The sequence below is a fragment of the Plectrocnemia conspersa genome, unplaced genomic scaffold, assembly GCF_051122295.1.
Source record: "Plectrocnemia conspersa isolate PC_06_02 unplaced genomic scaffold, ASM5112229v1 ptg000009l, whole genome shotgun sequence".
Taxonomy (NCBI): Eukaryota; Metazoa; Arthropoda; class Insecta; order Trichoptera; family Polycentropodidae; genus Plectrocnemia; species Plectrocnemia conspersa.
In genome coordinates this window covers 1,256,069-1,272,300 of record NW_028277173.1, presented here as the reverse complement: position 1 = coordinate 1,272,300, position 16,232 = coordinate 1,256,069, and the positions used below count along the sequence as shown (strand labels likewise).

Below are 16,232 nucleotides of genomic sequence, written 5' to 3'. Positions count from 1 at the left end.
CTTTATCACTTCGCTATATATATATTTAATACTATTTAATTTATAATGGCGCACACAATTCCATCAGACTATAAGCGTTCCTTTTGCTCAGAAACTCCAGCTCTATCTCGGCGTCTTTGGGACCTCGCAACCACAATCTGTCTCTGTAATATGACGTGCAACTGTGGAATTCCTTTTCTGAATAGTTTGGAACTTCAACCGGTACAAAAGGATCCAAGTGTTCGAAACCCTGAAATGAAAACTTCTTTCAATACATAATATACAAATAGTATTATATTTTATTATAAATATAATAACCTTTTTTCTGAGCAAGAATCGAGGATAATAGGAGTGGGGATCGCTCTCTGAAGGATTTGTATATCTAGTGTTACAATCGGCAATTTCATCGATGGTCAAAACAACGACTCCATTGCACTGAAATTAATAATAAGATTTCATTTCAACGATAAAACCATTAATATATTGTAGACTATTATTTTACCCAATCATTTTTAGTCAGCTCGAGCATCGGAATTGTGAGCGTTATTTCACTCGGTGGCGGATACCTCTTGTTGACAGTCTTGATGTTGGTCTTTTCGTTAAAAAACACGTTGAATCCGTCGATAGCCACAAAAGTTTTGCATCTGGAGAGAAACCATATTTAAAGACGTGTTTAGGATAAATCAGTACATAAATTGATAATGAAATACCGCTTTTGATTGCTCAAGATTTTAACTTCATCACAAACTGCCACTATTACGTCAGAAGCATATTTAATTCTTTTGATACCGAGTTCAATCAGGTTTAAGAGTGAAGAACCAACCTCCGACGACTCACGTAGACTCCATTGGTATTGTTTTGAGATGGTCAACTATCAATAAAATATAAATTATTATAATCAGTTATAATTTATTTACATACATATTATAGTAAGCATGAATAAGGACTGTTGAAATATAAAATCAATGGATTGTAAAACATTTTCTTTAAATATTCTTTATTTTTAAAATTACCAAAGAATTATTTAGCACAATTCTTCCACAGGAAATGGTTTGCCATGTTTTTATTTACTCATAAATGACCAGACTGTTACAACGAAATGATATTAAAAAAATAGGAGAGAAATCCATTTAGGACCAATCATATCATTGTTTAACTCCACCCTTGAATGCGTAATTTACGATTATTAAAAAGTATATGTACAATAACAATAACATTGTTTCTAGGCGTGTATTATAAAAAAAGATTTAAAAAGTAATTTTAGTGATGATTGAAATAAATTTGGATTTCTCGTGTTTTGTTTAGCTAAACCTTTATAGTTGAAGCTTTCTAGAAGGTTGTCTAAGAATCTAACTGAAACATTCCCTAAAAACAGTATCATTTGTAAAACTATCGATAAGAGCTGATGACGCAAATATGCGTCATTCATAAAATTCGTAAAGAGCTGGTGATGCGCTTATGTATCTATCGTTCAATATTTTACATAAATTCTGATATCTTAACACATTCGCGTCGGGGCATAAATTGTATAAAACTACTTACTGTGGCGGGGCCATTTTGCAAATTTATAAGAAACTTGCATTGAAAAAAATCATAACTTTTAAACTAGCTAAAAAATATTGAATTTGGTATATTCATAATTCAATATATACAAATAAATATCGTTTAGGTGGTTCTCAATCTGTGTTCTGTATTTTTATTAATATTTTTATGAATATCCGTAATAACTTTTAAATTTGTGATCGTTTTAGGAAAAGTCATACAGTATCTTGATAATTTTATGTATTTAAATAAATTACTACATCGATGGTTCTCAACCTGTTTTCTGCGTAATTTGTCTTGGGAAAATGATCATAACTAGTAAAAGTTTAAAAAATTAGGAGCTGTTTCCTCATTATCCGAAAAAGTTAATGAAACATATATTTTTAATGGTTCTCAGTTTTTGTTATACGCGTTTTGTTTTTGAATTTTAGTTTTTTTAAATTTTGATAAAATTATTTTAAAACTTTGGTAAAATTGTGAATTATATTTTTATTATTTAAAGTAAATACATAAATAAAATATTCGATGGTTGTGTTTATTAGACTATATTAAAGAAAACTGATAATTTCTAAATGTATGGGACATGAAAAAAATATTGAATTTGGTATATTTATAATTAAATATATACAAATAAATTACGTTTAGGTGGTTCTCAGTCTGTTTTCCGTGTATTTATTTATTAAATTTTATTAAATTCGTAATCGTTTTGAAAAAAATCATCCAGTGTCTTGATAATTTAATGTGTTTAAATAAATTTTAGGAAAACGGTGATAGCTTTCACACTTGCCAATTGTATAAAACTTCCTACTCTGATGAAGCTGTTTTCATTAGATTTTTTTACGAGTTGTGAAAAAAAAGTTTTTGCTATATACATACATAAATACTCACAAATGAATAATTTTTTTACAACATTCATCATGTGCTAAAGACGTATGGAGGCGAGACCCAACGCGAATGTGTTAACAATCATTTTTTTCATGCTGACATTTTCAAAATCACTCACCGTAGTATGATCTTTTAAAAGTTTAATGTTTTGTTGCTTGAAATGAATCAGCCAAGTTGCCGCATCATAAGGTAGATCAACGAATCCTTCGCGAGTCGTAGAATTTGTCATCTCCTTATTACGATTGGCTCGATTCAACCATTCCGGAGCTGACGAATATATTATATTACAACATATCTCAAATGAATTTTAAAACACATCCAACGAAACTCACCCCATGGTAAGTGAACAATCAGATAATCGTTCAAATACATATATTGCAGTATATGAATCAGTGATATAGATTTACCGGCACCTTTTTCTCCATCTGTTATAAAAAAATGTTAATTATAATCAAATAGCGTTTGTGCCATATATAAATTTAAGACGTACATAAGACAAATCTGTTGACCGGCTTAGAGAGATCTGTATGCTTGATATAGTTTATAATTTCTAATGCCGGATCTCGCACCATAACACACATTTCGGTGAAAGTTTTCGCTTGTTTTTGAAACATTCTTGGTATACCGCCATGGGCGAAAACAGTTTTGCACAAAGTCGGATCGACGGTGTAAAACTTGCCTTGGTCGCTTGCAGAATGGTTCAACTGAGAAAATCAAGTAAACTCGTTTATATATCGTTATGTAACGTGGATTAAATAAAAATAAACAATTACTGGATTATTTTCTGGAGTACGAAAGTTGATCGAAGAAACTTCCGGGTTCAGTTGCGTCGAAAAGGTACGACATAATTTAAACGTCGTTTTTATGTTTCTGGATAACATTTTTTTTCAGCGTAATCTGTAATAATTTCAAAATGTCGGTGTCAGGTTATGTGTATGCGTTTATTTAAAATCGCTTATTTAAAAGAGGCACATACAAACAACTAACTGAAAGCTTAGCTAATGATTAACTGTACACTGTTTAATTTACGAAGAAGTCGCCAGACTTCTGCTTAAAAACTATCGCAGAGGTAACCAAAACATAACCTCAAATGATCTGACAGACAATGCTGCAAGCGGCAAAAAATATATTTTACTATTATTTAATTAATTCATACAGAGTATAAATATTATTTAACCAAAAATATTACACACAACAATTTGTATATAATACATAAATTCAACAAGTAAGATAATAATTACTAATTGTGAGGTAATATCGAACAGAGTAATATGATGCGAAATTTAACTTTTAATAATAAAATCAATAAAAACAGTTTTCTTTCTAAAAATGCTGAAGAGTCGTTACTTTCTAAAATTAACTTGACTTTTTCAATACATTTTAAGACATAGATAAAATAGATGAAAATGGTATTTAGCCTAACCTATTTTTACACGCCTAATTATATAGGTATTATTTTGAGAGTGTTGCCAGTGGTACGTTTATTTGTCATTCGCGTATACAACTAGAACTGTCAAGTGCGAAAATGTCTCTCGTGGCGTACGGTAGTGAAACCAGCGACAGTGATGAAGAACAAAGCAACGTAGTAAGTAATATCAAAATTAAACCAGCGATTCCAGATGACTTTGTTTCCAAAACAGAAGATGCAGGTATGATATAATTTGTTTGCTTAAAAAATGTTTTTATCTTATTCTGCATTTTGATGCGTTAATTAACTTAATTTAAGATGGAGAATTGTTTAAAGTACTACCTCTTCCTAAGCCTAAAAATGTGTTCAAAAACGTCGTCGAAGAAGATGATGAATTTTTATTAAAGAAAGAAAAGTCCACAGAAGAAAAGCCAAAACCGGTTAAGCCGTTGAAGTTAAGCGATAGAAAGCCTGCCAAAATACACCTTCCATCATTATCATCGGTATTTATAATTATTTACGTACCATTCATTTCAAAATTGTATTCATTTTTATATAAAAATTCCAGTTTGACGATGAAGAGGACGATAGCGAAGAGTTTAAAACTAGATTTAAACCACCAGTGGTAAGTTTTAATGTATTTTATTAGTATTATATATAATATGATTTATTTTTATTGTATTTATACTTAGATTGGATCGGGTCTTTTGAGCATGCTGCCCAAACCGAAAGACGGCATACAATTCATGAGAAAACCGAGCGCAACGAAGCTAATTCCGCAAGTGTTAATAAGACCTGGCACCGTCAGACCGCTTCAAGTTATTAGACGTCCGCCGATTAAGAAAATCTTGCCGGGATACAATTCCTCCGAAGGAAGCGAGTCTGAAAACGAAGGCGAAGCCAAAGGCGGAATGGACTTTTTCTCATTGAACAAAGAAGCCGAGCCTCTGCCGGTGATTCCTGCCGAAGAAATAAACAAGGAGATCGAAAGATATAAGAAGAGCAAGGCCAGTAGCAGTATTGAAGTACAACAAATTGTCGATGAAGAAGATGTAGAAAGCGTCGCACAAGAAGAAGTTGAAATTCCACAATCTGATTTAGATAATGAAGCAGTAAGTTTTATGAATAATAGTTCATTATTTAATATTTAGTAATCCTCCGAATTCATACAATTCCATACTAAAATGACCTAATTGGTTCCTGTCGACAAAATATTTCAATACACTAAATACTGAAAAATATTGAAAAAATACATTAGTGTGATTATTGATAAAAAAATAAATGTATTTTCAGATCCGCAAGTTGGCTAGTTGTAGGGATAGACGAAAAGGTGAAAGTATGCAATTTATAGATATTAATCAAAAGGAGATTTTGCCGGACCCCAAAGAGTGGTTGACTAAAGCTTTGACTGACGAACAAATGACGAGCATGCCGACTATGAAGCGAAAAGGAGACGAGCCGACTAATCAACAGAAGAGAAAACATCAAATCACATATTTGGCACACAAAGTGAGTTTTAGTTTTGTTTTCCAACGTGATATACTCTCAGTAATGATACTCCTAAACCTTCTCATATTTTATTACAGGCAAGAGCAATGGAAAAAGAACTACAAAATCAATGGGCACAAAACAGATTATCCAGAAAACAGACTCAATCGAAATATGGCTTCTAATAATTTGTGTATATTATATATTTTGACGTTTTAATGATTACATTTTTCAAATAATAATGAGAAAACTAAACAAAGTTTTATTTATACCTAATACAGTAGGTTCTCGAGTTACGCGGTATCTACTTACGCGGATTCGTAGTTACGCGGTTAAAAATTTCGAAAATTTAAAATTTGTTATAATATCGATGTTGACATAGATTTGCGCGTAAATTTTTGTTCCTGGTTGATAATGCACCGGGACATCCACCATGTGTAATCACGAACATATCAAAATAGCATTTTTGCCCCCAAATACGACCTCTATAATACAACCTATGGATCAAGGTCTAATACAAAGCTTTAAAAAATATTACTTAAGGACAACTTTTAGAAATGCCATAAAGGTAACTGAAGGGCAAAACAGTATATCACTCACACAGTTTTGGAAAGAATGCAATATTTATGAAGCTGTTAAAAATATTGGCGTTGCCTGGAATGAAATTGCAAAGTCTACCATGAAAAACGTTTGGAAGAAGCTTACTCCTCAATTTTTTGAAGTTGTTGAAGACCCTATGCAAGAAGATAACATAATTAATGATCTTGTTGAAATGACAAACCAATTAAATTTAAATCTAAACGAAAATGATTTCATTGAATTGTTAGAAAGTCATAGAGTGGAATTAAACAACGAAGATTTAATAGAACTTGAAGAATATAGAAACAATGGCTGTGATTCGGAGGAGGAAGTCAAAGAAACAAAAGAATTTGAGTACAAAAAAATGAAAGAATGCCTCAATTTGATAGACCAAGGAATGGCTGGTTTAAAAGCACAAGATCCCGACATTGATCGGTTTGAGAAAGTCAATAAAGCAGTTCAGAACGCTATTTCCTGTTATAAAAATATCTATTATGAGAAAAAAAGATCTAGTGTACAATCTTCACTGGATAAGTACGGTTTCTTATTAGATAAAAGAAATCCAACACCTAAAGATATTGAAATAGAATAGTATAGACATTATGACATGATATTTTAATGACATGATATTTTAACCTAATGTATACATACAAGAAGACGGCATTTAGTTCTTTTAAGTATCGTTCGGATGATTGGGGGAATGTATTAATATTTAATACATATCGGATGAGTATTCCTCTACTTACGCGATTTTCGACTTACGCGAATTTTTCTGGAACGAATTAACCGCGTAAGTCGAGAACTTACTGTAATAAATTTGTAGATTTGATTTTTGCCAAAATATACAGCAATGGTAACTAAAGAATTATGCAAAAAATGTCCCTCACATACTAAATCAAGCCCCTTCTACTTACCGAAATGCTGATTTTTAAAAACTGAATAGGTTAACTACTTCCTTTTATTTAAAATAAATTATTTAATTAAAGTTAAAACAAACAACACTATTAAAATTTACTCATGTAAATTATTTTTTTGGCCCAAATTTTTCAATCAAAACCTATTTCTTAGATATATCATTATAAATGTACAAGACTGATGTTATTGAGCCGTTTTTATTTATTTATTTTAATAATTTATTTAACTAGTATATAACTAATTACTTATACACTTAACAAATGTAATCAAAACATAAACAGAATATAAAAAACTGTATTATTATAATATATTTCGTCATATATGAGAGTGTTTCTAGCTACATTTTTAGTTTTGAGTATTGTCCTAGGAATATTATTACACAAATTCTAAAATTTTTTACCATTTATATATTTTGGTAAATCCTTACAAATATTTAGGAATTCTTGAAAGCTAATAAATCATCAAATATGATACATAACGATATTTCAAAGTCTCTCATTCTTCAGGTGTCAAAAGTCCACATCAAAAGCAATAAAATCGTGCTGGCGCAGTTGGAATGCTCGGTAACGAGCAACGCAATGTTCAGAGTATGTGCAAAAAATTATGCACATATTCTGTAATTAGTAACTAAAAATTATGAATTATTTCGGTAGTTGGGTTTTACCATAAGTGCACCTTTGTATTTGTTAATTCTAGAAAGTTTTTGAATAAATGTTTAAATAACCATTTCAAATAATACAATACCAATATAATGCTCAAAATAATAAATAAGATCTTCACAAAAATCAGAGTGTACATATGTTTTTAAGATAAGCATAAAAATATTTACAATTGTAATATGAAAGGCCTTTCTGAGACTGTGACAAACGAATTCTACAAACTTCGGCCATAGTAGGTACACCAACAAGTACGAACAGAACTAATCAATCTTGTAACAAATGGTGAAAAAATATTTTTTTTTTAGAAATCGATCAGTGTTTGCCTTTTTTATGACCTCGGGCCCCGACAGACCTGAATATATGTTTATAAAATTAGCTGCTAGTAAGAATTCACCATGGATTTTGGTATCGTAAACTTATGCAATAATTTAACAAAAAATTCTATATAAATATTTGAAGAAAATATCGTTTTTTATTCTGAAGATTACCATTTAGGAAAATTAACACTTGTGTTATGAATACGATAAAAAATTAATTCAATTTATTTATTCTATTAAAAAAAATTACAACACTTATAACTACAAAAATTGTATTATCTTATAATCTTCTGGCTTTGCGAGGACGCATAGGATTCCACGATACTCTGGTGTTATCGGTGATTGAAATTACATTTAATCCGCTCATTGTAAGTCCTTTGATGGAAGACTGCAAAAAAATTTCAATATGTAATTACAATCTAACAGAAAGTTAATAAAAATAGTACAAATCTAATTATTACTATTCTTCCGGGACCCAATCCTCCGACTACAACCCTGACGTTTCTAATTCCTTCTTTCATGGCTCTCTAAAAGTAATATGATGTTTAAAAAATTAATAAGCAAATTAAAAAACATAGTGGTACTGACCATCCCTACGCTGATCGCGGTGGCTTGCGCTGCTATGTTCGTCCCTTTCTTCGCGTTCTTGAACCCCTCCATTCCGCAAGATCTCGTCCACCACAATCGGTTATGTATATCTCTCATGGTTAATATTGTGTTGTTCTTTGTCACGGCTATGTGACAAATGTGTAACTGATCGTATGGTACTCCGTCATATAATTTTTGCATGGAAGAGAGGGTGGGAAATATCTGAAATTGCCTGCGAAAATAGCCAATGATGTAATTCAGTAGGAATATTATCGAGGTTGTCTGAAAAGACTGACTTTTGCTGAAGGGACGAGTCTATGTTGGTGATTTTTTCACCGGCGACTCCTTCGTCTGGCGTCGGAAGACTGCGATACGTCCAGCGTCTGTCATGACTGGCTCTGGAGAGAAAAGGTCTGGAAATTTGTTGCACTAATCGCCGGAGCATGGTTAACTTTTAGTGTTGCCAGTCGCAAGTGTCAAATATTTTTGCTTTAATTCTTATTACTTTAAAGTAAACAATTTTTCGAACATTAATGTAATATATCAATATATGTGTCTCTTTTGGACTGAGAAAGTATTATTCTTGACGTTAGTTCGATTCGAAAAGGAGGAAAGTGCACACAAAGTGCAAAGAATCAGTGGTTGTGTTACGCTGTCGCAGTTAAATTTATGTAACGCATATTCAAACGCAATTAGACAAAAACAACTAACCTGATTGTATACAGGTATCAGGCGGCTAAGCTGAAGCACGTTTTTGCAAAGATTTACAGATGTATTAAAATTAGAGCATTAATTTATTGTAAAAAGAGAAGAATGTCACCAGCGCTTGCCGAATTAAAATTTGCTGTGTTTACTTGGCATATCTAACCTATTTTACAGGAAAACTAAAACTACAAGAAAAAAATAACACAATTGGTAATTTGATTTATAATACTATTTCTGGATTAAAATAAATGGTTAATTATAGTCCAATATCTCAAGCCTAAGCGTTTTAATAGATTCCTAAGCACCAGGAATCAATTACAAAGAAATCCAACTTTTATTGGCGAAAAATACGTGTCCAAAATTCAGAACGTCAACAAAATGTTAAAAAAAGGTTTAATGATTTTAAAATCCATTCTTAGTTCTAGTACGTTTAATGATTCAAGGATGACGTATATATTAAATTTTTGGAGCTATTTAATTTTGATAATTTAGCGCTTGAAAATGATATTTTCAGTTTGCTATTTTTGTTAAAAGCATGCTGAAAAAACTTTATATTTAAATTTAAGGAGACGCTTTGTATATATGAATTTATGTTTTGAGTGCACATATTTGTGTGAATCATTATTTTCTTATTTTAAATTGATAAAAAATAAAAATTGGACGAATTTGACAAATATTCACACATACTATTCAATAAATAAAATTTTAATAAATTATTCTCCTGATTTTGATAATATGTTGGAAGAAATCAAAGTGAATATTTATTATTAAAGTAACCCGATAATCTACGAAAGGTTCAAAGCTAGCAAATACAATTTTAAAATATTTAAGAAATTGTTAGATAGCTCGTGAGTATTTTATTATATTGTATAAAAGTATATCCGTAGTATAAAAGATTTTAAAATTGTATGATGATTTGATAAGAAAAAATATTTTTACAGTTTGTATATGTTTTTAAGGTCAAATGTGGTAAAAGCAATTAATTACCAATCCAATTTCTTTTCACAAAAAAAAACAATAGGATAATATTTAAAGAAATATATGTGGTACGCTGGAACAGAGCAAATAAACGAAGAATTTCGTTAGTAGCGAACAGTTTGCGGAGCGACTCGAAGTAACGAGCACGTTTGTCTCGTTCGGGCAACACCGGATCGGTTGATTTTTGTGTGCGGTCGTGTTCGCTTGTTACTTCGTCCGTCGAGCGTTTAACGGCGGTGACAGGTGAGACCCCGTTTTTGGAAACCCCGTCCCCGCTCCTTAGATTCCTCCGCCGCCCCGTCTGACCCTTCGATCTCAATCGACCGGATGGCTAAATCCGATCCAGTTGTGGCGATCGTTCACCCCGATCCATCAAAATAGCTCCCTTCGATTGCACAAACGAGATCCTTTTGAATCGTCTCCGACTGCGCGTGCATTAACTGTTTAACTGCACATTATTGATAACCGTTATTAAATTAACACACGACCATGCGAAGTTCGCCATTGTGACGTTTTACGTTTATTACTATATACTAATAATATAAATACGAATTGAATTGGATGATTAATACATGTTGATATAAATTTGATCGTAAAAGCGATTGACTTCGCACGTATTCAAATTACATTCTAAATTGCAACAATAACAAAGATCTTTTATTTTTTTTCAGCGAATATCTGTCACAATGAGTGATCCGTGTGATAACATTGCGGAAAGCAATCCGGACGTAAGTATAATTATTATTTTTCTACGCCAATATCATATACTCTCATAGTGTAAAATTGCTGAGAAATTATCATCCATTTGGTTAAATTACTTTTTTCGACTTTTCTTTTTTATTTATTAATTATATTGACTCATTAATTCATTCAAATAAAGTAGTTAATGCTCAGCATCATTTGTAGACATGATAAACCACTTCATTTTATTTGTATGTCAGACACTAAAAAAGTCATTTTTACTCTACAAATAATTAAAAAATGATTTCTCATTTGCTTTTTTTTTAATTAGATCATCCTTGTATTAAACATGAAGCTTTAATTATATTTAATTCCATGTAGATAGTGTACACAATTTTTTTTAATTTATTTGTTTCAATATGCTTTTAATTTCGTCACGTAATGGCATTTTCTGATCCAATTCCTCGATGGCATTTGCTCTTGAGGCCCATTGTGTGTCTGTATGACATTTCAAAGTTGTTTTTAATACAGATAAAAAATGTATAGATTCTCTGAACAACTCTGAAAAATGTAATCATGCTAGCGTTTGAAGAAGAAACATTTTTACAAACCACATTAAGTTTGTGAGCCACGCAGGGAATATACATAGTCGATCTTTTTCTAATTTATCGATAATTTCATTAGCTAAATGGCTACCCATTCTTTTTTTTAGTGGCTATACAATTTATGATGCTTTTCTTAATCGTAATAGACTTACCGTATATCTATTTACTTTTAATACATTTGTTCGCGATGCGATACATCAGGTGTAGACAAGCATTAAAGAAAAGTATTTCGATTCTTTAACTCTATAAATAAATTCCTTTCATACATGCTTTCCTAAAAGTGAGAGAAGTTCGTTTTATACTTACATATGCTTCTCTGACAATTATTTCTGTCATTTTTATTATACTAACAAGTATTAGCTTCAATTTGGTCAGAAGGAATGAATTTTGCTTAATATTTGTTATTGGACGCATACATTTTTATTTTTTCTTCGGATGCCTCTTACCTCTGACTTCAAACATGCTACTCGAAAGATGTCTTTTAGCTATGTCTAAGGAACTTGTGCAATATTTAATCTTTCATAGACGGTTGTTGTTCTTTTTATTTTAAACTATAGCAGTAAAACTATATCGTTTGCTGTATCTAAACGTATTTCGCTCATTTTGGAGTACCGCATGTATCCAATCTGAGTCCTTTGCTGTTTTTGTTCATAATTAACGACGTACATGTGGCAATTAATAACTCAATAGTTGCTGTGAATTGACAATTAACTACCTTTCAGCATCGTCACGTTTAGACAGAGGTGTTTTAAACAGAAATACTTCCGTCAATGACTTGGGAGTGACGTTCGAACAGAGATGGAGATTTTTTATGCATTTCGCCAAAGTTTGCGATAAGGCGTCTAGTTATGTTACTTAAATAATTTATTGTTGATACGCTAGTTCATGGTTTCCCAAACTATGTTCCGCGGAACACTGGTGTTCCGCGAATCCAAAATAGGTGTTCCGCGGTGCCTAAATAGATATTTCACAAAAATTTGGAGGAAATTAAAAAAATTGTTAGTCGTGCTAATACATAAAATCTGTTCATAAATCTAATAAAAAAGCTTAAAAATATGTATTAAATATTCAACATTGATGTGTATATATTCTGGAGGGAAAAGTTTCATAAGTCGGTGTTGTTTCTTTTGATAAAAAATTGTTGTTGAATTTTTTGATAAAAAAATACAATTTTGGATTTTATCAGTTGAATTTAATAATTTTGATTGTTTTCCTGTCTTGGATGAATGTTTAAATGAATTGAATTTTCAAGTTGATAAAGAAGTTTCACAAGTATTTTTTGAACACCTATATAACTTGAAAACAATTCTTTCGGAATATTTTCCGTGAACTAATAAGGACAATTCCTGGGTTAGCAATCCATTTTCTGTGACAGTTAAACCAGTGGGCTTAAGCGCAAGGGATTATGAGAATTTAATTGATTTAGTTAATGATTCTGATTTAAAACAAACACATAAAAAAATATACTAATATGAATTACGCAACCTAAAAAATAAGCTAAGTGTTCCGCCAAAATTTTCAGATTTGCCAAGTGTTCCGTCGCTGAAAAAGTTTGGGAAACCCTGCGCTAGTTCATAGCATCCTTGAATATGACTCCATTGTCTGGAATCCGAGTAAAGCAAAGAACTCCACATTGTTTCTAAGATATTTCTACAAGGAGTAAGGATCATATCCGTATTTGTATCCCAGTTAATGCCTTTTTGCTAAGAGTGTTGGAATACAATTCATTGCATTCTCAGTATAGTGTGCTCAATAAAGAATGTTTCAAAGTTGCCAAGGGGGCAGTGTCGACAACCCATCAATGCTCTGAGACTTTCGGCGACGAGCTTCAGAGTGCTCTAGAGCAGGCATGGCGAACCTTTGGGGTTCGCGTGCCAAAAATTCCCAAATATTGTTCCTCGAATGTGTGCGTGCCCAAGGAGTAAAAAAATTACCAAGATAGAAAAAAAAAATTTTAAAACGATTTTCGTTTATCTTAGAAAACATTTGATAATTAATAAAATGAAATAAATAATAATTCACGGATTATTTAATCAAGATTTTAATTTCTTAAATTTAAAAATTAAAAAAATATTTTTGAACTTGGAAATCGTTCGCGTGCAATCCAAATTCTCAAACGTGCCACCTCGGGCACGCGTGCCCTAGGTTCGCCATGCCTAGATCGCATCTCTAGAGAGTCGCGATTGTGTTTGTTATTCTTGCTTGAGAACGCTCCTCTTGCACGAGCCATCTAGCTTTTCAACAAGCTTGCCAAATACAATAATGTTTTCTGCGATAATTATGAGGAGCTGAAAAAATTAAACTTTTTTTTTTTAATATTTATTATTATTTGTATAATGGCCATCACCTTGGGGAAAGAGTTGGTCAGATTTTTAGAAAATCAAAAACAAGCTTAGCTATTTTTTTTCAAAAAAGTAATTATAAGTAAACAATAAATTTACGAATTTTGTGACAGTTTAACTTTCTTGTTGTAAGTTAAATATGCTAAATTTTAAACTGCTCTTTCTCAGAAACATAGCTATATATGAAAAATATTTATTTTATTTCCATGATTAAAATTATTTCTGCTCTTAAAAAAATTAACAATAATTGTCTAAACGGAAATCACTGAAATAAGAGTGAAATATGCAAAATTTCTTACTGCTCATTCTAATCCTTTGTGGACGGTAAATACTGAAAAATACACATACATTAGTTATTTGAAATTTCTGTTCCTAATAGAAGGATTATACCTTCCAGTCGATATCATAGTTGACTTGGAATAATGCCCACAGCGATTTACCTCATTTAAATCGTTAATTATTATTATCACTATTTTTTTTTCAAATAATAGATTTTTGAATTGCAATAGAATTTGTAATTTAATTTATTAATATAAATATTACAATACATAAATGTAATTATGAAAAATAGCTAAAATCAATGGCTTTTTAATCGTGTTATAACCAAGGAAGAGTGACAGGCACATAAAAGGTTTATGCAATGCAATATTGATTAATGTTTTGAACATGTAACGAGTGGCATTCAAATTTGTTTCAAGAATTTTCTACAAACGCACGTTACCATGTCAAAACAAAAATGCAATCGTCTCAATAGAATCGCTCTTAAGAACTAATATTAAAAAAAGGACGTCAAGTTCTATTGAATGTCAAAGTTCTCCTTACTGTTTTTCTCAATTGTAACAGTATATTGCACTACAGGTACCATTAATAAGGAGTATATTACCCTACAATTTTACACTATTTGTATGACGCAACCTGAAGAATATATAGATTGCATTACAAACAATAGTATCTTAAAACAAATTAAAAACCATACGTTGATGCATATCTCTTAGTCTATATGATATTTTACTTGGAAACTCCATTGATTTACTGTTTAAATTTAAAAAAAAATATATATAGATTATATGCAACCCTAATATTATGACAATTTTTTTTTAATACTAATACTTATTTAATGATCTTGATTTTTGTTTGTAGCCGAAGGAATTGGAAAAAATAGAAGAAGCCAAATTGAAGGCTAAATTCCCTACTGCCGTCCTCGGAAGAGCCGGCGGACCAGGAGGTCACACGGCGTTCTTGCAGAAAAGACTCGCAAAAGGGGTAAAACACGCTCACTCTACCGATTAATAAAATATTTTACGTTTAACTATTTACATGTTTGACGTTTAGCAAAAGTTCTTCGACTCGGGCGACTATCAAATGGCGAAGCAGAGGCCCGGCGGCATCGGAGGCCCGTTCAAAACGGCCACTGCTCCGAAATTACCCACAGGCGACACGATACCCACCCCAGAAACAGTGCCTATTAGGAAAACGTCAATCATCCAGCCCAAGTTTACGGCGCCGAGTCAGACGTCCTAGCCGTGCGGCCGTTGAACATATTTGAACATCAACAACAACAAAAAACTAACGTTTGTTTAGATTACAAATAATTTATCCGTGATATATAATTATAAATTTGTTATTCGTGAAGCTCTAAATTGTCCCTCCATTTTTATATTAACGTTTTCATCATATTTTTTTCTGTTAAAACACATTCACAGATTTTTAAATGTTTTTTCTATCACTGTGCGAGATTCTCGTAATCTATCTTAACAATGTGAGTCGCGAGCATCAAAATCTGCTCACATAAATAATCATGATATTTTAACAGAGAACGTTTTTTTACCAGCTTTTGGATCTCGATGACTCTTGACTATTGTGAAACAAACTTCGATGATTTCTTATACTTTTAATTTCTGGCGAACAATCGATATTTTTCTGCATAATTACAACAATTCGATAACGAATCATTCGACTCCAAAACATTCCTTTCGAAAAAAAAGAAAAACAAACAAACAGGCTCGTCGTGCAATTCTTCTGCATATGCACGTTTGTGTGTTTGTCGAACACGGTCGGTATTTTTGTATTCTCAACCCGTATGTGGCAAACGTTGTAAAATTAGCATATAAAGTAATCTTAATAAGGATAAGGGTTTGTGTCATGTTTTAACGAATAGTGTTCAACTATATAAATATATATTCGACAGAATACGTGTATAACCACTATCTGAATAGTTAATAAATGAAGATATATACATATATAAATATTATATAATATGTACATGCGGTGGCTGTATAGTTTAGTAATTAACACACATTTAAAACATGCCACTCGTAAAATATATGTATGTATAGAACACTTGTTTTTTCATGTAATTTTATTTCTTAAGTGATCGCTTGTATTGTTTTCATTTCATTAAGAACCCGCACACGCATTCGCCGAGTTGTGACGTTTGATCTTTGTTTAACTTCATTGTCTCGTTATATATTATTATTAATATTGGTTTAATATCATTTACACTAATTACATGTTGGAGATTGTTTTATTACACCGATGAAAAATACTACCGTCTTGTTATT

The 16,232-nt window shown here is 31.5% G+C and overlaps 4 protein-coding genes across 5 annotated transcripts; 2 read left to right on the top strand and 2 right to left on the bottom strand.

Moving 5' to 3' along the window:
• Position 1: 1 nt before the first annotated feature.
• On the bottom strand, positions 2-3,545 carry mRpS29 (mitochondrial ribosomal protein S29). 2 transcript variants are annotated; one of them, XM_088193387.1, is made up of 9 exons: positions 3,383-3,545; positions 3,180-3,303; positions 2,897-3,110; positions 2,739-2,831; positions 2,525-2,673; positions 690-850; positions 482-623; positions 298-414; positions 2-229 (listed from the first exon to the last, which is right to left on the bottom strand). In XM_088193387.1, the coding sequence occupies exons 2-9, from the start codon at positions 3,285-3,287 to the stop codon at positions 41-43; spliced, it is 1,173 nt and encodes a 390-aa protein (XP_088049513.1). In that variant the 5' UTR covers positions 3,288-3,303; positions 3,383-3,545; the 3' UTR covers positions 2-40. The 2 variants fall into 2 exon arrangements, with proteins under 2 accessions (XP_088049513.1, XP_088049514.1); XM_088193388.1 differs by having other exon boundaries at positions 3,394-3,544.
• Positions 3,546-3,896: 351 nt separating this feature from the next.
• Positions 3,897-5,561, top strand: LOC148231483 (uncharacterized). The gene is made up of 6 exons (XM_088193389.1): positions 3,897-4,055; positions 4,133-4,317; positions 4,383-4,439; positions 4,507-4,926; positions 5,108-5,323; positions 5,401-5,561. Exons 1-6 carry the CDS (start codon positions 3,932-3,934, stop codon positions 5,485-5,487), a joined length of 1,089 nt encoding a protein of 362 aa, XP_088049515.1. The 5' UTR covers positions 3,897-3,931; the 3' UTR covers positions 5,488-5,561.
• Positions 5,562-7,986: 2,425 nt separating this feature from the next.
• mRpS11 (mitochondrial ribosomal protein S11) lies at positions 7,987-8,835 on the bottom strand. The gene is made up of 4 exons (XM_088193390.1): positions 8,657-8,835; positions 8,361-8,592; positions 8,234-8,299; positions 7,987-8,160 (listed from the first exon to the last, which is right to left on the bottom strand). The coding sequence occupies exons 1-4, from the start codon at positions 8,803-8,805 to the stop codon at positions 8,053-8,055; spliced, it is 555 nt and encodes a 184-aa protein (XP_088049516.1). The 5' UTR covers positions 8,806-8,835; the 3' UTR covers positions 7,987-8,052.
• Positions 8,836-10,229: 1,394 nt separating this feature from the next.
• endos (endosulfine alpha) lies at positions 10,230-16,216 on the top strand. Its single transcript, XM_088191603.1, has 4 exons — positions 10,230-10,286; positions 10,715-10,771; positions 14,812-14,934; positions 15,004-16,216. Exons 2-4 carry the CDS (start codon positions 10,730-10,732, stop codon positions 15,190-15,192), a joined length of 354 nt encoding a protein of 117 aa, XP_088047729.1. The 5' UTR covers positions 10,230-10,286; positions 10,715-10,729; the 3' UTR covers positions 15,193-16,216.
• Positions 16,217-16,232: the final 16 nt, after the last annotated feature.